Source organism: Esox lucius, chromosome 3 (assembly GCF_011004845.1).
Source record: "Esox lucius isolate fEsoLuc1 chromosome 3, fEsoLuc1.pri, whole genome shotgun sequence".
Classification (NCBI taxonomy): Eukaryota; Metazoa; Chordata; class Actinopteri; order Esociformes; family Esocidae; genus Esox; species Esox lucius.
The window spans coordinates 23,308,947-23,330,725 of record NC_047571.1 but is presented as its reverse complement, the minus strand read 5'-3'; the positions used below and the strand labels follow the sequence as shown (position 1 = coordinate 23,330,725).

At 41.7% G+C, this 21,779-nt stretch overlaps 1 protein-coding gene across 1 annotated transcript; it reads left to right on the top strand.

Annotated features, from left to right (window-relative positions):
• Positions 1-16,657: 16,657 nt before the first annotated feature.
• On the top strand, positions 16,658-18,214 carry LOC117592788. The gene is made up of 4 exons (XM_034291584.1): positions 16,658-17,287; positions 17,367-17,489; positions 17,639-17,682; positions 17,863-18,214. The coding sequence occupies exons 1-4, from the start codon at positions 16,975-16,977 to the stop codon at positions 18,058-18,060; spliced, it is 678 nt and encodes a 225-aa protein (XP_034147475.1). The 5' UTR covers positions 16,658-16,974; the 3' UTR covers positions 18,061-18,214.
• The last annotated feature ends 3,565 nt before the right edge of the window (positions 18,215-21,779 follow it).

The following is a 21,779-nucleotide window of genomic DNA, read 5'->3' as shown; positions in this document are numbered from 1 at the left end:
AGAACAAGTATTTGATACACTGCCGATGTTGCAGGTTTTCCCACTTACAAAGCATGTAGAAGTGTGTCATTTTTATCATAGGTACACTTCAACTGTGAGAGACGGAATCTAAAACAAAAATCCAGAAAATCACGTTGTATGATTTTCAAGTAATTAATTAGCATTTTATTGCATGACATAAGTGTTTGATACATCAGAAAAGCAGAACTTAATATTTGGTACAGAAACCTTTGTTTGCAATTACAGAGACCAAACGTTTCCTGTAGTTCTTGACCAGGTTTGCAAACACGGCAGCAGGGATTTTGGCCCACTCCTCCATACAGACCTTCTACAGATCCTCCAGGTTTCGGGGATATCGCTGGGCAATAAGGACTTTCAGCTCCCTCCAAATATTTTCTATTGGGTTCAGGTCTGAAGTCTGGCTAGGCCACTCCAGGACCTTGATATGCTTCTTACGGAGCCACTCCTTAGTTGCCCTGGCTGTGTGTTTCAGGTTGTTGTCATGCTGGAAGACCCAGCCATGACCCATCTTCAATGCTCTTACTGAGGGAAGGAGGTTGTTGGCCAAGATCTCGTGATACATGGCCCCATCCATCCTCCCCTCAATATGATGCAGTCGTCCTGTCCCCTATGCAGGAAAGGATCCCCAAAGAATGATGTTTCCACCTCCATGCTTCATGGTTGGGATGCTACATTTTTGTCTCATCAGACCACATGACCTTCTTTCTTTCCTCCTCTGGATCATCCAGATGGTCACTGGCAAACTTCAGACGGGCCTGGACATGCGCTGGCTTGAGCAGGGTGACCTTGCGTGCGCTGCAGGATTTTAATCCATGACGGCGTAGTGTGTTACTGATAGTTTTCTTTGAGAATGTGGTCCCAGCTCTCTTCAGGTCATTGACCAGGCCCTGCTGTGTAGCTCTGGGCTGATCCCTCACCTTCCTCATGATCATTGATGCCCCACGAGGTGAGATCATCATTGAGCAAAATGCTAATTAATCATTTAAAAATCATACAATGTGATTTTCTGGATTTGTTTTAGATTCCGTCTCTCACAGTTGAAGTGTACCTATGATAAAAATTACAGACCTCTACATGCTTTGTAAGTAGGAAAACCTGCAAAATCGGCAGTGTATCAAATACTTGTTCTCTTGTTCAATGTATATTCGAAAGTATTATTGAAAAAGAACAAACATGTGCAATAAAAGGGAGGCTGATGTGGGATCATTTATGTTTATATTATTTTAGAGTAAAATAATATACTCCCAAAATGTAGCAGATGTTTAGGACCAGAAAAAAGCCTTTGATTTTATCTCCAGGGAATTTGTCTGGAATGATTTTGAATGGTGTGGTTTCCCTGATGATTTCATAAATATGCTTAAACTGCTCTATATAAAATCGACAGTTCAAATATATGTAAACGGTGCACTGATTGAGTCCTTTAAGGTAAACAGACGGGTAAAACAAGGATGCCCATTGTGCGCCGCATTCTGTGTCTTGGCCATAAGCCCACTATTGAACATAATGAAGTACGATAAGAGAATTAAAGGAGTGTCAGTAGGAATATAGTAGTAGTTCCGGCCTATGCGGATGACATTACAGTGTTTATTGACTCACAAGAATAATAAAACTTTCATACCTTTCATAATTTTAACTACCAGAAGTAATTAATAAATGTCGAGCATTCGAGCAATTGCTAGCGTGACTGAAGATGAACTTTTCCATGCCTGAAACAGTCGCAATGTAACTGTATACTGATTTAGTTAAGGCTTACTATAAGGTAACTACTGTATGTTGTAGCCTGCAAATGTGTTTGTCTATCCTGATCCAAAACGCATGCACGGATGCTTACTTTGAAAATCCACCAGAAACAGTCGCAATATAACCATAAACTGTTTTATTTCATGCTTACTTTAATGGACATACTGAAGGTTCTAGCCAGCAAAGTTTTTATCTTTACAGAATAATTTATAATGCGTACTTCGTCTCCCGTGTGAGGAGAAACAAACACAGGACATATAGTTTACAGGTCTGCTTCTCTAACCACTAAGCTATTTAACAAGGTGCACCCAGTCAATCAGTCAGTCAGTCACTCAGTAAGAGACATTCACTCTTCTTGGCCGGCTCCGCTACGCGGTCTGGCAAAAAAATAAACGGTGTGTAACAAATGACGCAGCAGGCTCTAGACACAAATGTTTGAAGTTGCCTCAATTTTACCTGATTTGCTTTCTTTCTGACTGACTGACAGACTGACTAAATGCAGCTTGTTAAATAGCATAGTGGTTAGAGAAAGCAGACCTGCAAACTATAGGTCCCACATTCAAATCTCCTCACACCCAAAACAAATTATGCATTAGGAACTCCCTGTCTATAACCTTCAGCATCTACGTTATAGTAAGCCTAAAATAAAACCGTTTACAGATGCATTGTGACTGTTGCTGGTGGGTTTTCAAAGTACGCATCTGTGCATGCTTTTTGGGTCAGGATAGACAAAAACTTGGCTGGCTACAACATTCAGTAGCTACGTTATAGGAAGCCTAAACTAAAACTGTTTACAGTTATAGAGTAGTGAGACTATTCCTTGTGGATTTTCAAAAGTACACACGTGTCTATGCTCTTGAGGGTAATATAGTATAGATTAAAATCACTTGCGCAGTAAAAGAGTAGGGTTTCTGCGATTCTCTCATTTTTTCACTTGACAAAAAAAGTCAGTTATTGTCACCAATATTGATAGTTATTGTAGCAATGTCATTCACGAACGTAAAAAAAATGAATGTTTTTGTGCTGTGGAATAAAATAGCTTTGGCAGGGAAAAGTTCATCTCAAGTTAAAAGTTATTTGTCATTTGCAATAACAAGATACAGCTATGAAATGCTTGGTTTTCCTACACCCGACAGTGCAGTTAAAAGTAACAGTAAACAATAAAAAAAAAAAAAGATAACACAATCAATCTGTAATAACACTATACAAAACCACACATCAATAATAATAACTATACAACTATACAACCGGAGTGCAATGTAAAAGTGACAAGTGCATGATATACACTCACCTAACGGATTATTAGGAACACCATTTTAATACTGTGTTTGACCCCCTTTCGCCTTCAGAACTGCCTTAATTCTACGTGGCATTGATTCAACAAGCTGCTGAAAGCATTCTTTAGAAATGTTGGCCCATATTGACAGGATAGCATCTTGCAGTTGATGGAGATTTGTTGGATGCACATCCAGGGCACGAAGCTCCCGTTCCACCACATCCCAAAGATGCTCTATTGGGTTGAGATCTGGTGACTGTGGGGGCCATTTCAGTACGGTGAACTCATTGTCATGTTCAAGAAACCAATTTGAAATGATTCAAGCTTTGTGACATGGTGCATTATCCTGCTGGAAGTAGCCATCAGAGGATGGGTACATGGTGGTCATAAAGGGATGGACATGGTCAGAAACAATGCTCAGGTAGGCCGTGGCATTTAAACAATGCCCAATTGGCACAAAGGGGCCTAAAGTGTGCCAAGAAAACATCCCCCACACCAATACACCACCACCACCAGCCTGCACAGTGGTAACAAGGCATGATGGATCCATGTTCTCATTCTGTTTACACCAAATTCTGACTCTACCATCTGAATGTCTCAACAGAAATGGAAACTCATCAGACCAGGCAACATTCTTTCAGTCTTTAACTGTCCAATTTTGGTGAGCTCGTGCAAATTGTAGCCTCTTTTTCCTATTTGTAGTGGAGATGAGTGGTACCCGGTGGGGTCTTCTGCTGTTGTAGCCCATCCGCCTCAAGGTTGTGCGTGTTGTGGCTTCACAAATGCTTTGCTGCATACCTCGGTTGTAATGAGTGGTTATTTCAGTCAAAGTTGCTCTTCTATCAGCTTGAATCAGTCGGCCCATTCTCCTCTGACCTCTAGCATCAACAAGGCATTTTCGCCCACAGGACTGCCGCATACTGGATGTTTTTCCCTTTTCACACCATTCTTTGTAAACCCTAGAAATGGTTGTGTGTGAAAATCCCAGTAACTGAGGAGATTGTGAAATACTCAGACCGGTCCATCTGGCACCAACAACCATGCCACGCTCAAAATTGCTTAAATCACCTTTCTTTCCCATTCTGACATTCAGTTTGGAGTTCAGGAGATTGTCTTGACCAGTACCACACCCCTAAATGCATTGAAGCAACTGCCATGTGATTGGTTGATTAGATAATTGCATTAATGAGAAATGTAACAGGTGTTCCTAATAATCCTTTAGGTGAGTGTAAGTGGCAGATGAGCATGATATAAAGTAACAGGTGTGCATGGAACTATGGATGGAAGGGAAGAGGGGTTCCCGAGTTGAGCAGCCTTACAGCCTGTGCAAAGAAGCTGTCCCGTAGCCTGTTTGTACCTTCGGGCTCAAAATACAGCCCTGGGGGGAACCATAGACTGTAAAAAAAAATGGACGACACCCCTTCGCTCTTTTCCATTGGTGAAAACTGAAGCCGCCAGTGTCCCGATATGGCGCTGACATCTTGGACTTGCGTCTGCGCAGATAGCGATCTTGGGACCAGTTCTGCGCAGTAGTTATACGCAGTAGCGAGCAGGAAGTAAAGCCGTAAAGCCGTGAAATCAACGGCCCCACCCCTGTGCCCCGCCCTCACTCTCCCTCGCAGAATGTGCATACCGTAATCAAATGCAAGCACACGCTGCACTGTTTTGGAAGTGGAGTCCTGCTCCTGTGAACTCTGTCTGCTCCGTTCCACTCCAACCTCATTAAAATAAGGTAAATACAAGTAGCCTACTAACCACACATTTAAACAGAGTTCAATCAAGTCCAAGTACAGTACAACCTTTGCTTGTTAAACCTAGACTATATGTTTTTGCCTAACTTACATCATGTTTAACCTTAATTTAGAATAGGCCTAAAACAAAAATAATTGGTAACTTCTAGCTAACGATCACCTGCTAGCTATTAACATGGCTATTAACGAGGCTTGTTGTCTTTTAGCTAACGTTAGCTAGCCCATTACATTTATTTACTAATTAAATAGCTTATAAATTTAACTTACCGAAAGAAATTCAAAGATCGATTGGAAATGCCAGATCGGTTAACACAATCTACTGCAGAACAACCCATTATGTCCGTGTGAAATTATATCAATTATAGAAATTTAGAGATTCAATTTAAAGCTCCAATCTCTTCAGTCCTCCGAAGATCGTGAAAAAAGCCTGTTGGCACTTCAGTGGCTCCTCGGCTCAGATAGCTGTAAATGACAGAAACCAGCTTCAGAAAAAAGATATTTGAAGGGTAATTTAATTGTTTAGTTGGTCTCGCGTCCCATTGAATAACATGGGGAGGTGGGGTTTATGACCTATAGTAGGACCACTCACCAGGGGGCGATCGAGACGTTTTGGCTTCACTTTTCAGGGCTTGTGCGGCACGCTTGGTATCACTTGAGAAAGGTGTGTTAGTATCGTAGTCGGCAAGATATACAGTATCTGTTGTTGTTGCTGTTATTGATACAGATAAAACCATTTAGCACTTTATTATGTAACACAGCACCAAAAGTTTGTATCACTTTTGATTCTGGAATGTATATAGCTAAATGTATGCTTTCAACCCACTAAAAGCCCTTTAACACTGAATACAATGTTTTAAATGTGTATTTTTATAGATTTTGTTGATTTTCCTCTAAAGATTCAGTTTGTCATGTGTTATTTCTGCGTCTACCTGGAGCAGGCAAGTAAAACAAATGTGACATAATACACATGCAGGGTACACAGAAAATATCAAGTGACAAATATCAAATCACTAGCACAGTGATTTCACTGCTGGTGGTGGCGCTGTCCATTTTCCTGGTCGGTGCCACCTGTTATGGGTTTAACCCGGGTTTAACCATGCCATTAGTCTTTCCATTAAGGCAGCACAAAACAAGTCTGTCTTAAGACACTGGCAAGCTTAACAATATGACATATTCCTAAGACATCAATAATATACTGCAGACTCATACAGTACAAGCACTATTGAGATGGACAGGTCATTAAACAACCATGGGAATTAGGCCCAACATTTAACTCTGAAAGGTATAAATTAATGCAACGATGACAGAAATGAAAGAAATTGAAATTGAGGTACGCAATTGTTTTGTCCCCCAGAGTAAAAAAGACTATGCTGACTGTCATCTGATAAACTGTAAAACCTTGCATGCAGTGAAACTGCTACTGAAGCCAGTTACTGAATATGAACTCAACATCTGCAAATCAGGTTAAAAATAGATTATATTTTACATGCTGCACAAGAACAATTTAATAAATGGAACAGAACACAGGAGTTCCCATTTAAGTCAGGGTCATCGTCGTGCTGGAAAGTCCAAGTGTGTCGCATGCACAGCTTTCAGGCAGAAGAATATATGACACTAATTGCAATTGCAATTAAAAAAGCCACAGATGTGGGAACTTCTCCTTTAATTGCCATTGTCACCTTTGTGTGTCACCTTGTGTGTCTTTTACAAGGCCAAACATTCAATGGTATGTCAACTTTTGATCAGGGCCATTTGGTTGATTTCTGTTATGGTTATGATTTAGGAAGTAGTCAAACAACTATGTGATAAAAAATTGCTTTATATGATCAAGGTTCTTATATAAAATAATTTTTTTTTTTCAAAATCAATGCCAGAATTTCCCAATTTCTGCCATGGTATTCAAACATATGAGTACAACTGTATGTCAACTCACTACTCTACACTGAATGTCTACAGTGAAATAATTGAATACTTTTGTTCTGCTTTTTTATCATTGGTACTTCAAATGTCTTAAACTGTTAAACAATTGAAAGGCCATTTTTACATGTTTCAGTGCATATAAACAAAGCAATTAGGCTTGCCTCTAGTAGCATTAAATTAATAGGAGGAAAAAAAACAACACAAAATGAACTCCAAAAGTCTGCCATGATTTGTCATGATCCTCTAACAACATTCAGTAGTACCAACAGTCCAAATACAGTATATTCATTATTGTAAGCCAAGATAAAAAAAAGGGTGAATGCATTCTCATCTAAAACCATGACTAAATCCTGACTCTCACAGGAATTTCCCCAATATGTACGTTACACATGATACCGTGGTTTTCCAGAGGAATAAATAGAATTGTGTATCCATGTGAGTCATTGGTCATATGTCCCAAACTAAACTCTAGTAGAGCAATACATAGGGTCTGGGGTGTTATTAGAGTTCATTGAAAGGTTCTTTGGTGTGATTTGTCACACATTTGGAAAATACTTATCAAAATCTAACAAGGATCTTGCCTGGCAGAATAATATATTTTTGTAAGAAATGCATGGATTATGTCATCTAGATGTATGGTTCTGCTTGGCGAATTATTGGTCATATTGTGCCTATGTTTCTATACTTTAAAATGTAAAGGAAATGATGTAACCTGTTTGTTACTACATCTAGTCAGTAAAATGAAAATGAAGAACGGCTTCTTTCAACGTCACAACATTTGAGCTGTACTTCCTTATTCTACGTATGATCTCAGAAAATGGAGACCCTCATGTATTTTCACATTGTCATTCTACAAACTCTTCTCTGTAAAGCAGGTAAAATCATTATTTCAATACATCTGATAGTTATTGACTACAGTAATTAGACATGTGTGTCTATAACCTGTTCAGGAGGTACAGGAGGTTTGTACCGTTACTTATAATCAAATGTATCTTTTGTGTGTGGTGGTTGAGGGTTGATACGAGGCTCTGCCACAGTAATCTCTTTCTGGCCCATGACTCCTTCAATCCAGTGTTTATGACATTGTTTGGTGTAGTACACAATTCTGGAGGAAGGGGTTTATTAGAATGGCCCCAGGGAAATATGATCAAATGAACTCAGGTTGTAATGGTTGTTTTGTTACACCATTCATTTAATTCAATATGTCCTTATTAACATGGAAACTGATTCCATTGATACTCTATATACAGCAGTTGGAGTCTATGTATTTTTATTTACAAAGAATTATCAAAAACATTACTAATAGAATTTGGGGTTATGATGTTACATATACTGTGAGAAAAAGGTCTCAGGGTCTGGCAACATTGACAGGAAAACCACAAGGGCATTTCTCATTTGCTGACAGTAGTGAGCTGTTCACAGCTCAAATCGTTTACAGACATATTGATCAGAGTGTGCTGAATACTGTAGCCAAGTATTAATGAGGGTTAGGTAGCATATACTGCAAGTCAACCAGAATGGTATCTGAGAAAGAATGTGGTATTGTGTGTATTGCTTTCTTGTAATTTCCTGTAAAACCACATTTTGTAACAAAGGGCTTAATAAAACTGTTCATTATGGATGCTGGAGGGACAAAACTTGTTTATTATTTTTGTTTTCTGGGTTTGATTCAAACAAACTGGGTCTGATACAAACATTGAACTCCAGCTGTGTGTAATAAACTGACAATTTGAGATAAATAACATTCATTGCGTTTTTGCCTATGAGGACCACATACAGTGGGGAGAACAAGTATTTGATACACTGCAGATTTTGCAGGTTTTCCTACTTACAAAGCATGTAGAGGTCTATAATTTCTTATCATAGGTACACTTCCACTGTGAGAGACAGAATCTAAAATCCAGAAAATCAAATTCTTTAATAATAGATAAGAATTTGATCACTTACCAACCAGTAAGAATTCTGGCTCTCACAGACCTTAGTTTTTCTTTAAGAAGCCCTCCTGTTCTCCACTCATTGCCTGTATTAACTGCACATGTTTGAACTTGTTACCTGTATAAAAGACACCTGTCCACACACTCAATCAAACAAACTCCAACCTCTCCACAATGGCCAAGACCAGAGAGCTGTGTAAGGACATCAGGAATAAAATTGTAGACCTGCACAAGGCTGGGATGGGCTACAGGACAATAGGCAAGCAACTTGCTGAGAAGGCAACAACTGTTGGCGCAATTATTAGAAAGTGGAGTAAGTTCAAGATGATGGTCAATCTGCTTCGGTCTGGGGCTCCATGCAAGATCTCACCTTGTGTGGCATCAATGATCATGAGGAAGGTAAGGGATCAGCCCAGAAAAACACGGCAGGACTTGGTCAATGACCTGAAGAGAGCTGGGACCACAGTCTCAAAGAAAACCATTTGTAACACACTACACCGTCATGGATTAAAATCCTGCAGCGCACGCAAGATCCCCCTGCTCTAGTCAGCACATGTCCAGGCCCGTCTGAAGTTTGCCAATGACCATCTGGATGATCCAGAGGAGGAATGGGAGAAGTTCATGTGGTCTGATCATGGCTGGGACAACGACCAGAAACACACAGCCAGGGCATCTAAGGAGTGGCTCCGTAAGAAGCATCTCAAGGTCCTGGAGTGGCCTAGCCAGTCTTCAGACCTGAACCCAATAGAAAACCTTTGGAGGGAGCTGAAAATCTGTATTGCCCAGCGACAGCCCCGAAACCTGAAGGATCTGGAGATTGTCTGTATGGAGGAGTGGGCCAAAATCCCTGCTGCAGTGTGTGAAAACCTGGTCAAGAACTACAGGAAACATATCTGTAATTGCAAACAAAGGTTTCTGTACCAAATATTAAGTTCTTCTTTTCTGATGTATCAAATACTTATGTCATGCAATGAAATGCAAATTAATGACTTAAAAATCATATAATGATTCCGTCACTCACAGTTGAAGAGTATCAATCAATCAAATGTATTTATAAAGCCCTTTTTACAAAAGCAGTTGTCACAAAGTGCTTTTACAGAAACACCCGGCCTTAAAGCCCAAGGAGCAAACAACAGTAGTTTTGAATTTCAGTGGCTAGGAAAAACTCCCTAAGAAGGCTGAATTTTAGGAAGAAACCTAGAGAGGAACCAGGCTCAGAGGGGTGACCAGTCCTCTTCTGGCTGTGCCGGGTGAGATTTTAAAAGTCCAATTGGAATAATTAATAAATGTATGTGGGCTAAATCAAGAGTCTATTTAAATTTAGACTAGGTCAGAAGTATGACCAGATGGACAAGGACAGGGACAGCAACGGGCCCCCCAAACCAGGTACTCTTCAGGTGTGGACCAGGACCTCATGTCCTCCTAAAGTTTAAAACGGGAGGAGACTGGAAAATTTAGAAAATGCATTGCTCATATCAAGGATTTATAGTGGAGAAGAAGAACTTAGTGGGGAAGGAGAACTGACCCAATCCCCCATCACAATAGTATAGCAGCATAAGACCTTGGAACTGAGACAGGGGGGTCCGGTACCCGGCGGAGGCCCCGGACAGGGCCCAACAGGCAGGAAATCAATCCAACCACATTACCAGGCATCAACCAAATGGACACCCACCTACCGCAACCACCCTGAATGAGGGCCGAGTATTGCCAGCAGAGTAAAGCCCAATTGCACAAGTGCGCAACAGAGAGACAACAACCAGCCAGTGACACTTCCCCCGAAAGGCATTGGAGGGAGGGCATCCCAGTGGCAACGAGAGCCCATCTGGCAAGACAGCAAGGGTGGACAGTATCAAGCCTACAAGTCACCTTCACGCCCCCGGGCCAGGCTACACCTAATCATAAACCGTGCTGTAGAGATGAGTTTTTAGTAGACACTTGAAAGTTTGCATTTCTAACCTTAATTGGCAGATAATTCCACAGTAGTGGAGCTCTATGAGAAAAGGCCCGGCTGTTTGTTTAGAAATTCTCGGTACAATTAAACGGCCTGCATCTTGCGATCGTAGGTTGTGTGTAGGTATGTATGACTGGATCATTTCAGCAAGGTAAGTAGGAGCAAGTCCATGTATTGATTTATAGGTTAACAGTAAAACCTTAACATTTGCCCTAACCATAAAAGGCAGCCAGTGTAAGAACACTAGTACAAGAGTAATGTGTTCAAATGTATTTGTTGTAGTTAGTATTCTAGCAGCCGTGTGCAGCACTAATTGAAGTTTTTTAATCATAGAGTACCTATGATAAAAATTACAGACATGCTTTGTAAGTGGGAAAACCTGCAAAATCGGCAGTGTATCAAATACTTGTTCTCCCCACTGTACATGTTAAGTCACTTGCAAGCTTAACAATATGAAATGTTCCTAAGACATCTGTAATAGACAGGTAAGGACTGGTATAATCCCAAGATGGGTCAATAAATCACTATGGGAATTAGGACCAGTGTTTAACTCTAATGCAATGATGACAGAAATGACATAAACAGAAATTGAGATATGCAATTGTTTTCCTCCCAGGAATGAAAAACATAATTGACTGTCCTCTGATAAAATGTAAAGCAGATTATGTTGAAGCCAGTTATACTGCATAAGTTGCTGTTATACTGAATGAGCACAACATCTGCAAATATGGAAAATAATAATTAAAATCTAACAAGGATTTTGCATGGCAGAATAATATGTTTTTGTAAACAAAATTGCTATTATGTCATTAAATCTGAAATTACATCTAGATGTATGGTTCTGCTTGGTGAATTAATGGTACCATTGTGCCTATATTTCTATACTTTAAAATTTTAATTACCACACATGATCAAATGAAAGCAAATAATATACCCTTTGAAAATGTTTGTTACCACAATTTCTCTTTCTACATGTCTTCCTGTCTGTAAAAAAATGAAGAATTGCTTTTTTCAGCAACGTCACAAAAGTTAAGCTATACTTCCTTTTCCTACATATAATATAATATAAAAGAAATGGAGACTCTCATGGGTTTTCACATTGTCATTCTACAAACTCTTCTCCATCAAGCAGGTAAAATCTGAGATTCAATATACCTGATAGTTGTTGACTACAATAATCAGACATGTGTCTATTACCTGATCAGGAAGTACAGGAGAATTAATTTGTACCGTTACTTAAAACCAAATGTATCTTTGCAGTGTAGTTGAAGGTTGATACGAAGCTCTATCACAGTAATCTCTTTCTGCCCATGCCTCAATAAACAAGCCAGTGTTTAAGATGTTGTTTGGACTTCAGGAAGAAGGGCTTTATTGGAATGGACCCATGGTTAAATGATCAGATTAACTAGGGATTTAATTGTTGGTGTGTTACACCATTCAAGCAATGTAAAAATAATTTCATTAGAACTGAAAATGTGTCATTATTTACTTCATGGTAACTGATTCCAAAGATACTGTGTATACAGCGATTTTAGTCTATACATATACATATTTACAAAGAATTAACCAAAAAATTTACTTATAGAATTTTGTTTTTTTATATTATGGATACTGTGAGAAACAGTTCTCAGTGTCTGGCCACAGTCACAGGAAAACCACAATGCCAGTTGAAGCGTCAACATTTCTAATTCACTGACAGTAGTGAGCTGTTCACAGTTCATCAGTCAGAGTGGGCTGAATATTAGAGCTTAGTCTTCATGATGATTAGGTAGCATAATCTGCATGTCCACCTGATTGGTATCTGACACAGAATGTGATATTGTGTGTACTTTCTCCTTGTTATTTCCTATAAAAGCACTTTTGCAACAAAGGGTGTAGCCAGGGCCGTAGCTAGAGGATCCGGGGCCCCCTGAAAAAATATTGATGTGGGCCCCCCACCACCCTAAACCAATATATTGTATGCATACTCATATATTGTATGCGTATGACCATGGAGGCCCACATGTAACTTTATAGGGTTTTCTTACAAAATAACAAAGCAAAACAAATAAATGTAAATCAAGATTTTAATGTACATCAGCAAAAGCAAAATACACAAATATAACATTAAATATAAAAGTAAATAGGCCTAAATAGGAAACACTAATACAAAATTTCCCTCAAAAATGAGCATTGAAATAACTAAGAAAATTTGGCTATACGAATCATTATTATATGTATATCTCGGTTTGCTTGATCTTTAACCTTTGATGACCTTACACGTCACTTCACCTAGGATTAACCAAAATGCCATTGTCTGACCTTTTTGTTGGCAAAGTCACTGATTATGTCTTTGAAGTCCAGCTGTCTGCTTAACTGGCTTTCAATTGAAAGTCGGGCAAGGCTATTAAACCTCTCTTGAGTTTGGGTAGACCTGAGATAGTTTTTGACAAGTTTCAACTTTCTGAAAGCCCTTTCTGCACTAGAAACAGAGACGGGTAGAGTGCAGAAGATGCGCACTGCAACACACACTTCTCCAAAAATGCTCTGGAGCTGCATCTTGTAAACTGAATTCAGCAGGTTGTGAGGAGACTGACAGTCAGCAAATGTGGCATTATACACAGACTTAAGATGCCTTAATTAATTCTCAAAGCCTGCTGTGAGATCCTCTGTATATTTGCTCACTAATGAGTGGCACGCTGGGTGAATCTGATCTTCTTCTAAGTCTTTTAACTTTAAGATTGCTGAAAACTCTTCATATATATCTGCAGTGGTTTGGAAGCGGGTTTCCAAGGCAGAGATTATATTATCCAATGCGACAAGGAACACATTGTTCCGAAACCAGATTTCTTCTATCTCCTGTTGGTTGGCATCCTCTGAACTCTGACTCTCATCTGCAAAATTCTTTCTCCTTCTCTTGTGGCGGACTGGAAACCCCCTGGGCACATCCATAGCTTCTGCAATGAGGGAAGCTTCTGCAAAAAGATTATCCCACGAGTTTCGAAAAATTCCCATCTCTTCTTTCAGTGCTTGTATGTTGTTTATTTCAACTTCCAAAGAAATTTTCCCTGATTGCAGAATTAGGTTTCTGTCTTCAATAGACTGCAGGATTTTCTTCCATACAGTGAGAAGAACTATGGCTTTGAAGGACATGAAGTACTGTTTTAGACTACTGGCCTCTGACCTAGCTTCATTTGTTAAACTGCACTTAGCACAGATGGTATCCAGAGCTTCTAAAATTGACGGCAAGTGGTTTGCAAAAGGTTTAACTGCAGCTATGCCTGCACTCTACCTGGTCTCTGACAAACGTTGAAGGGAGCAGCCAGTCTGGCTTTTAAGGATTGCCCACCGCTCAGGACTAGCACTAAAGAGATTGTATAGGCGGTTCAAACAGCCAAAAAATGTGGACACCTCAGGACATGACTTGTACACCAACAAGATTCAGGGAGTGTGTGGCACAGGGGGAGTATGTAGCAAAAGGGTTTATTTTCTTTATTTCAGCCTGAACCCCTTTGACTTTGCCGGACATATTTGCCCCATTGTCAAATCCTTGTCCCCTGCAATCTGAAATATCAATGCAATGCTCCTCCAAAGTCTTCAATATCATTTCTGATATTTCGCGCCCAGTCTTTCCGTTGAAAGCCTTGAAGTGTAAAAAAAGCTCAGTTATCTCCCACTGATCATTCTCTTTCTTTGCTACATATTTTAACAGAATCACATTCTGCTCCATGTGAGAAATGTCAAGCGTTGCATCACATATCCCAGAATAATAAATTGCATGCTCCCTTTCCTTCAATATTTCTTTCAAGACCTTTTCTCCACATATCTCAATAAATTCATTTTGTGATTCTGGACTAAGGTAATGTGTCATTCTTGCACCTGTCTTACTATCTGACACTTTTTGCAAATGATCACTGAGCAGAGGATCATAATGAGCTAACAGCTCTAATGTGCCAAGGAAGTTATCATTGTGAACATCACCTAAATTGTCTGTGGTTCAACTTCCAGTTATATTTGTGTTTGCAAGCTGCTATCTATTCCTTTTGCTTCTATTATAGAATATTTCAGATTTTTCCATTTGAGGTAGCATGCTTTGTGTGCCTTACTTGCTTCATGGTCAGGGAATTTGTTGTACATTCACCGCCATTTTAGATCTACTGTTTTGTACCCTTCTTTAGTGTTTAGCGCACTAGATGTTTTTCTGAGGTTATCCTGTGAAAAGTGCATGCATGGCACACAATACAATGAATGCATGCTTGGACTGTATCTTGGACTCTGTCTCTTCTGTTTTTCTTGCCCATTTGCTGACTTACTAAACTGGAGATACTCTGGAAATGTCTTGCCTTCTGAATCCTTGGGCATAATAGTTTTCAGGTCTGTCTGACTGGTAGTGGCTAGCTTTCTAACAATCCCCTCACGCTCACGATCTGTTAACCTCTCTGGCCATAATCCTGGATCAGTTGTCAAAAAATCTCCTTCACTCTCGCCTTCATTTCTCCTTGTGCTTGGTGACTTTGGGCTGTCTGTGACTGTGTCCTGACTGGTGCTGCTTTCAGCTTCTTCACTTTGACCTTCACTAACTGATGTTGGCCTACTGTCATGCATTTGCTGGGTTGAGGAACCTGGCTCTGTAGACAACAAATACCATAACTTAGTCTTAGATCGTCCATGTCAGTTCAGCTAAAACAGATGACAAGTAAATCATAAATATAAATTATAAAGTTATTCCTGACAAGTTAATGTACCCAATGAGTATCTAAAAATTCGATAAAATTACAACTAATAAAAATTAATAAAAAGTGGAGTGACATGTAAGGTCATCAAAGGTTATAGATAAAAAAATAAGAAGAAAACCAATGTTTTAAAAAGGAACAGCAAGATAATGTTTTTATAACAGTCTTTTTTAATTAATATTCAAAAAGTAAACATTTAGAAAGAATGCAGTTAAAAAAAAAGATTGTCTTATTATTTATTTTAATAAAGATGATAATAATGGAACTGGTAATATAATATTAAAATAAAGCTCAAACATTTATTCATTCAAGTGCAGTATGTTGTATTCGTGTTTCTTGATGTAATAAACACATCATCAGCCGGCAGGTCACATGCATAATGCAATGCGTCGTGTCTCGTGTCAATTTTTAAACTATTTACAATAGTGGATTCATTTCAAATCTCAGGCATAAAACTATATAAATATTATAATTATTCATGCAATAGTGGCCTATAGTATAACTGCTGGATTATGTGGGGCCCCTGGCATAATTGTCACCACCTTTCACCCCACCAGCGACGGCCCTGGGTGTAGCAGAACTGTTTAATATGGATCCTGGAGGGCCAAAACATGTACATTTTTCTGCTTTTCCTCTCCTTTATGATTTAAGCATTAGACTCCAGGTGACTGAAATGAACTGCCAATATAACGCAGAATAATGTGTTTTCACACACCAGGACCAGAAATGTTCTATAGACAGCACATATTTGAAGTTGAAACAATTTTACAAATATAAAATAAATACCACCATGTTTGTGTATTTGCAAAAATAATACATTTGCAAGTATTTCTTCTAGAGGTTGCATTGCACAATTCATACGATGTCCTACTGGTCCATTTGTCACTACTTACTGGAGTTGTTCATCTTCTTTAAAATGTAATCTATGTTTATTTCAGTTCTCAGCACTGAGGCGACGGTGTCCAGCTTGTTTGTGGAGAAGGGACAGAAAGTCCAATTAGATGTCCCTGGATATGCTGAATGTAAAGAGAAGATTGACTCAAAAGCTTTATTTTTCTGGGAGTTTAACCCAGTAGGAATTGTTGTAACATATTCTACACTTAACACAGTGGTATTTCCTAAGTATAAAGGCCGGGTTAACTTTAGTGAGGGGAATCTATCTCTGCTACTGGAAAACGTACAGGAAGGAGACAGTGGAAGTTACACTGCAGTACTGAGTGGTGATTACGACTCAACAGTTGCAGCATATCTGATATCAGTTCAAGGTAGGTTTTCCTCCTTCATTCATTATACCCTGTTTTTAGTGTCATGGTAACAGGGCTGTATAATTAGATGCTGAATGGTGTGTTTACTGTCTGGGTACATGCTAGTGTGTTTAGTTCATACTGTCTGGGTGCATGCTAGTGTGTTTAGTTCATACTGTCTGAGTACATGCTAGTGTGTTTAGTTCATACTGTCTGGGTACATGCTAGTGTGTTTAGTTCATACTGTCTGGGTACATGCTAGTGTGTTTAGTTCATACTGTCTGGGTACATGCTAGTGTGTTTAGTTCATACTGTCTGGATACATGCTAGTGTGTTTAGTTCATACTGTCTGGGTACATGCTGGTGTGTTTAGTTCATACTGTCTGAGTACATGCTAGTGTGTTTAGTTCATACTGTCTGGGTACATGCTAGTGTGTTTGTTAACTCTGTCTGGCTACTTGTTTTCAGGGAGAGTTGAGCCACCAGTCTTGACAGTGGACTCCTCTACTAATGGTACATGTAATGTGACTGTGACCTGCAGAGGTCAGAACACCACTGTCACCTCCATCTGTAACAGCAGCACCTGTTCTCAGGTGGGAGGAGGGAGTAGTGGGGCTGAGACCTCCACTGTCTCCCTGCTCTCTATCTATGTGGCAGGGGATAGCATCATCTGTAACCACAGCAACCAAGTCAGCTGGGCCAACGACAACAAGGAGATAGCATTGATTTGTTTATCTGGTAAGACATAACCAACACACACTAAACTAGATGCAGCGTTGGTTTGTGTGATTATATGTGTGAAATGTTTATGTTTCAGTTCATCCAGGACCAGAATTAAAATGGGAAAAATATCTTCTCATCACTGCAATACCTGCCACCATCATATTACCGATCATAATCATCCTTATAATTTATTTTTTATGCCGAAAGCGAAATAAAAGTAAGCTTACCTCTCCTGGTGCATTATCACTCAAAGTTACTTTGTTATACCACAGGATGTGATGATTACACATTATTTTTATACTATATACCGAGAGTACCTCTGAAGATATTACTTTTAAGTATTTACAGTATATGTTTGAATTACAGGTGGAAAAAGGGATATTGTAAATACAGATTATGCTTCAGTGGGGGTAAGACACCTTAGGTCATTTCAAAGTGACTAATGTTTAATGTTAAAGGAAGTGAACGTCATTTGAAGTCATTAAATCCCTTTTTATACGTGGTTTGTAATTCCGAAATGTCGAAGTTGTTAAATTTTTTTCAAAGGCTTCAGTTTGTTGAATGTTTGTATATGTCTTTGTCTCCTCCAGGCTTCAGTAAATGGCGGAGCAGGTGGTGGGAAGCAGGTGAATCAGTTCTCAGGTCCAGAATCTCCTACCATCTACAGTCTGGTGCAACGTGTGGACAGCCCCACCATGCAGGGAGACCCGCCTGTGGAACAACCTATGACCCACAAGCCCCCTGAGAGTATATATGCTATGGTAGAGAAACATTCCAGCAGGCAATAATTAGCTATTTCAACACAGTTTTAGGACGTAATTTTATCAGCTGGTCTGCTATGAACTTGTTAAGGGGCAAATAGTGCAAATGTTTGCTTATTATGAGTACATTTAGTTTAGATTTTATTTCTAATATGTCATCATCATCATCATCTTCCGCTTATCCGGGGTGGGTCGCGGGGGCAGCAGTCTAAGCAGGGATGCCCAGACTTCCCTCTCCCCAGACACTTCCTCCCGCTCTTCCTGGGGGACACCGAGGCGTTCCCAGGCCAGCCGGGAGACATAGTCCCTCCAGCGTGTCCTAGGTCTTCCCCGGGGTCTCCTCCCGGTGGGACGGGACCGGAACACCTTCCCAGGAAAGCATTCCGGAGGCATCCGAAACAGATGCCCAATCCACCTCAGCTGACCCCTCTCGATGTGGAGGAGCAGCGGCTCTACTCTGAGCTCCTCCCGGGTGACCGAGCTTCTCACCCTATCTCTAAGGGATCGCCCAGCCACCCTGCGGAGAAAGCTCATTTCGGCCGCCTGTATCCGGGACCTTGTCCAAAGCTCATGACCATAGGTGAGAGTAGGAACGTAGATTGACTGGTAAATCGAGAGCTTCGCCTTGCGGCTCAGCTCGTTCTTCACCACAACAGACCGATACATCGACCGCATTACTGCAGAAGCTGCACCAATCCGTCTGTCAATCTCCCGTTCCATCCTTCCCTCACTCGTGAACAGGACCCCTAGATACTTAAACTCCTCCACTTGAGGCAGGCACTCTCCACCAACCTGAAGTGGGCAAGCCACCCTTTTCCGACTGAGGACCATGGCCTCGGATTTGGAGGTACTGATTTTCATCCCCACCGCTTCACACTCGGCTGCAAACCGTCCAAGTGCATGCTGAAGGTCCTGGCTTGAAGGGGCCAACACGACAACATCATCCGCAAAGAGCAGAGACGAAATCGTGTGGTCCCCAAACCTGACACCCTCCGGCCCCTGGCTGCGCCTAGAAATTCTGTCCATAAAAATTACGAACAGAACCGATGACAAAGGGCAGCCCTGCCGGAGTCCAACATGCACAGGGAACAAGTCTGACTTACTGCCGGCAATGCGGACCAAGCTCCTGCTTCGGTCGTACAGGGACCTGACAGCCCTTAGCAAAGGACCCAGGACCCCATATTCCCGAAGCACCCTCCACAGATCCTTCTCCAAATCCACAAAACACATGTGGATTGGTTGGGCAAACTCCCATGAACCCTCCATCACCCTGTAGAGGGTATAGAGCTGGTCCAGTGTTCCACGGCCTGGACGAAAACCACACTGTTCCTCCTGAATCCGAGGTTCTACTATCGGCCGTATTCTCCTCTCCAGAACCCTGGCATAGACTTTCCCGGGGAGGCTGAGAAGTGTGATCCCCCTATAGTTGGAACACACCCTCCGGTCCCCCTTCTTAAAAAGAGGGACCACCACCCCGGTCTGCCATCCCAGAGGCACTGTCCCCGACTGCCACGCGATGTTGCACAGGCGTGTCAGCCAAGACAGCCCCACAACATCCAGAGACTTGAGGTACTCAGGGCGGATCTCATCCACCCCCAGTGCCTTGCCACCGAGGAGTTTCTTGACCACCTCAGTGACTTCAGCCCGGATGATGGACGAGTCCACCTCTGAGCCCTCATCCTCTGCTTTCTCAAGACGTGACGGCGGGATTGAGGAGATCCTCGAAGTACTCCTTCCACCGCCCGACGACATCCCCAGTTGAGGTCAACAGCTGCCCACCTCTACTGTAAACAGCGTTGGTAGGGCACTGTTTCCCTCTCCTGAGGCGCCGGATGGTTTGCCAGAATCTCTTCGAGGCCAGCCGATAGTCTTTTTACCTCCACAACCACCCGGGCTGCAGTCCGCTTGGCCTGTCGGTACCCGTCAGCTGCCTCAGGAGTCCCACAAGCCAACCAGGCCTGATAGGACTCCTTCTTTAGCTTGACAGCATCCCTGACTTCCGGTGTCCACCCCCGGGTTCGGGGATTGCCGCCTCGACAGGCACTGGAGACCTTACGGCCACAGCTCCGAGCGGCCGCTTCGACAATGGCGGTGGAGAACATGGTCCACTCGGACTCAATATCTCCAGCCTCCCTCGGGATCCAGTCGAAGCTCTGCCGGAGGTGGGAGTTAAAGATCTCTCTGACAGGAGACTCGGCCAGACGTTCCCAGCAGACCCTTACAGTACGCTTGGGCCTGCCGAGTCTGTCCAGCTTCCTCCCCCGCCATCGGATCCAACTCACAACCAGGTGGTGATCAGTTGACAGCTCCGCCCCTCTCTTCACCCGAGTGTCCAAGACATATGGCCGCAGGTCAGATGAAACAACAACAAAGTCGATCATCGACCTGCGGCCTAGGGTGTCCTGGTGCCACGTGCACTGATGGACACCCTTATGCTTGAACATGGTGTTCGTTATGGACAAACCGTGATTAGCACAGAAGTCCAATAACTGAACACCGCTCGGGTTCAGATCAGGGGGGCCGTTCCTCCCAATCACGCCCCTCCAGGTGTCAATGTCGTTGCCCACGTGGGCGTTGAAGTCCCCCAGTAGAACGATAGAGTCCCCAGTCGGGCACCCCTACCAGAGACTCCAAGAAGGTTGGGTACTCTGCACTGCCGTTCGGCCCGCAGGCACAAACAACAGTGAGAGACCTATCCCGACCCGTAGGCGCAGGGAAACGACCCTCTCGTTCACCGGGGTAAACTCCAACACATGGCAGCAGAGCTGGGGAGCTATAAGCAAACCCACACCAGCCTGCCGCCTCTCACCATGCACAACTCCAGAGTGGTGAAGAGTCCATCCTCTCTCAAGGAGTGTGGTTCCAGAGCCCAAGCCGTGCGTAGAGGTGATCCTGACTACCTCTAGTCGGAACCTCTCAACCTCACGCACAATCTCAGGCTCCTTCCCCGCCAGCGAGGTGACATTCCACGTCCCTAGAGCTAGTTTCCGAGCAAATGCTAATTAATTATTTAAAAATCATACAATGTGATTTTCTGGATTTGTTTTAGATTCCGTCTCTCACAGTTGAAGTGTACCTATGATAAAAATTACAGACCTCTACATGCTTTGTAAGTAGGAAAACCTGCAAAATCGGCAGTGTATCAAATACTTGTTCTCCCCACTGTATATTCGAAAGTATTATTGAAAAAGAATAAACATGTGCAATAAAAGGGAGGCTGATGTGGGATCATTTATGTTTAGCCAGAGTAAAATAATATACTCCCAAAATGTAGCAGATGTTTTTTTTTAAGTGGTTAGGACCAGAAAAAAGCCTTTGATTTTATCTCCAGGGAATTTGTCTGGAATGATTTTGAATGGTGTGGTTTCCCTGATGATTTCATAAATATGCTTAAACTGCTCTATATAAAATCGACAGTTCAAATATATGTAAACGGTGCACTGATTGAGTCCTTTAAGGTAAACAGACGGGTAAAACAAGGATGCCCATTGTGCGCCGCATTCTGTGTCTTGGCCATAAGCCCACTATTGAACATAATGAAGAACGATAAGAGAATTAAAGAAGGGTCAGTAGGAATATAGTAGTAGTTATATAAATAAAAGGTGTGTAACAAATGACGCAGCAGGCTCTGGACACAAATGTTCGAAGTCAAAGTTGCCTCTCTTTTACCTGATTTGCTTTCTTTCTGACTGACAGACTGACGAATTGCAGCTTGTTAAATAGCATAGTGGTTAGAGAAAGCAGAC

Coding starts and splice junctions, on each gene's coding strand:
- LOC117592788 (XM_034291584.1), top strand. CDS start 16,975: ATGCTAGTGTGTTTGTTAACTCTGTCTGGCTACTTGTTTTCAGGGAGA. Junction 17,288..17,366: donor AGCATTGATTTGTTTATCTG/GTAAGACATAAC, acceptor TTTATGTTTCAG/TTCATCCAGGACCAGAATTA. Junction 17,490..17,638: donor ATGCCGAAAGCGAAATAAAA/GTAAGCTTACCT, acceptor TTTGAATTACAG/GTGGAAAAAGGGATATTGTA.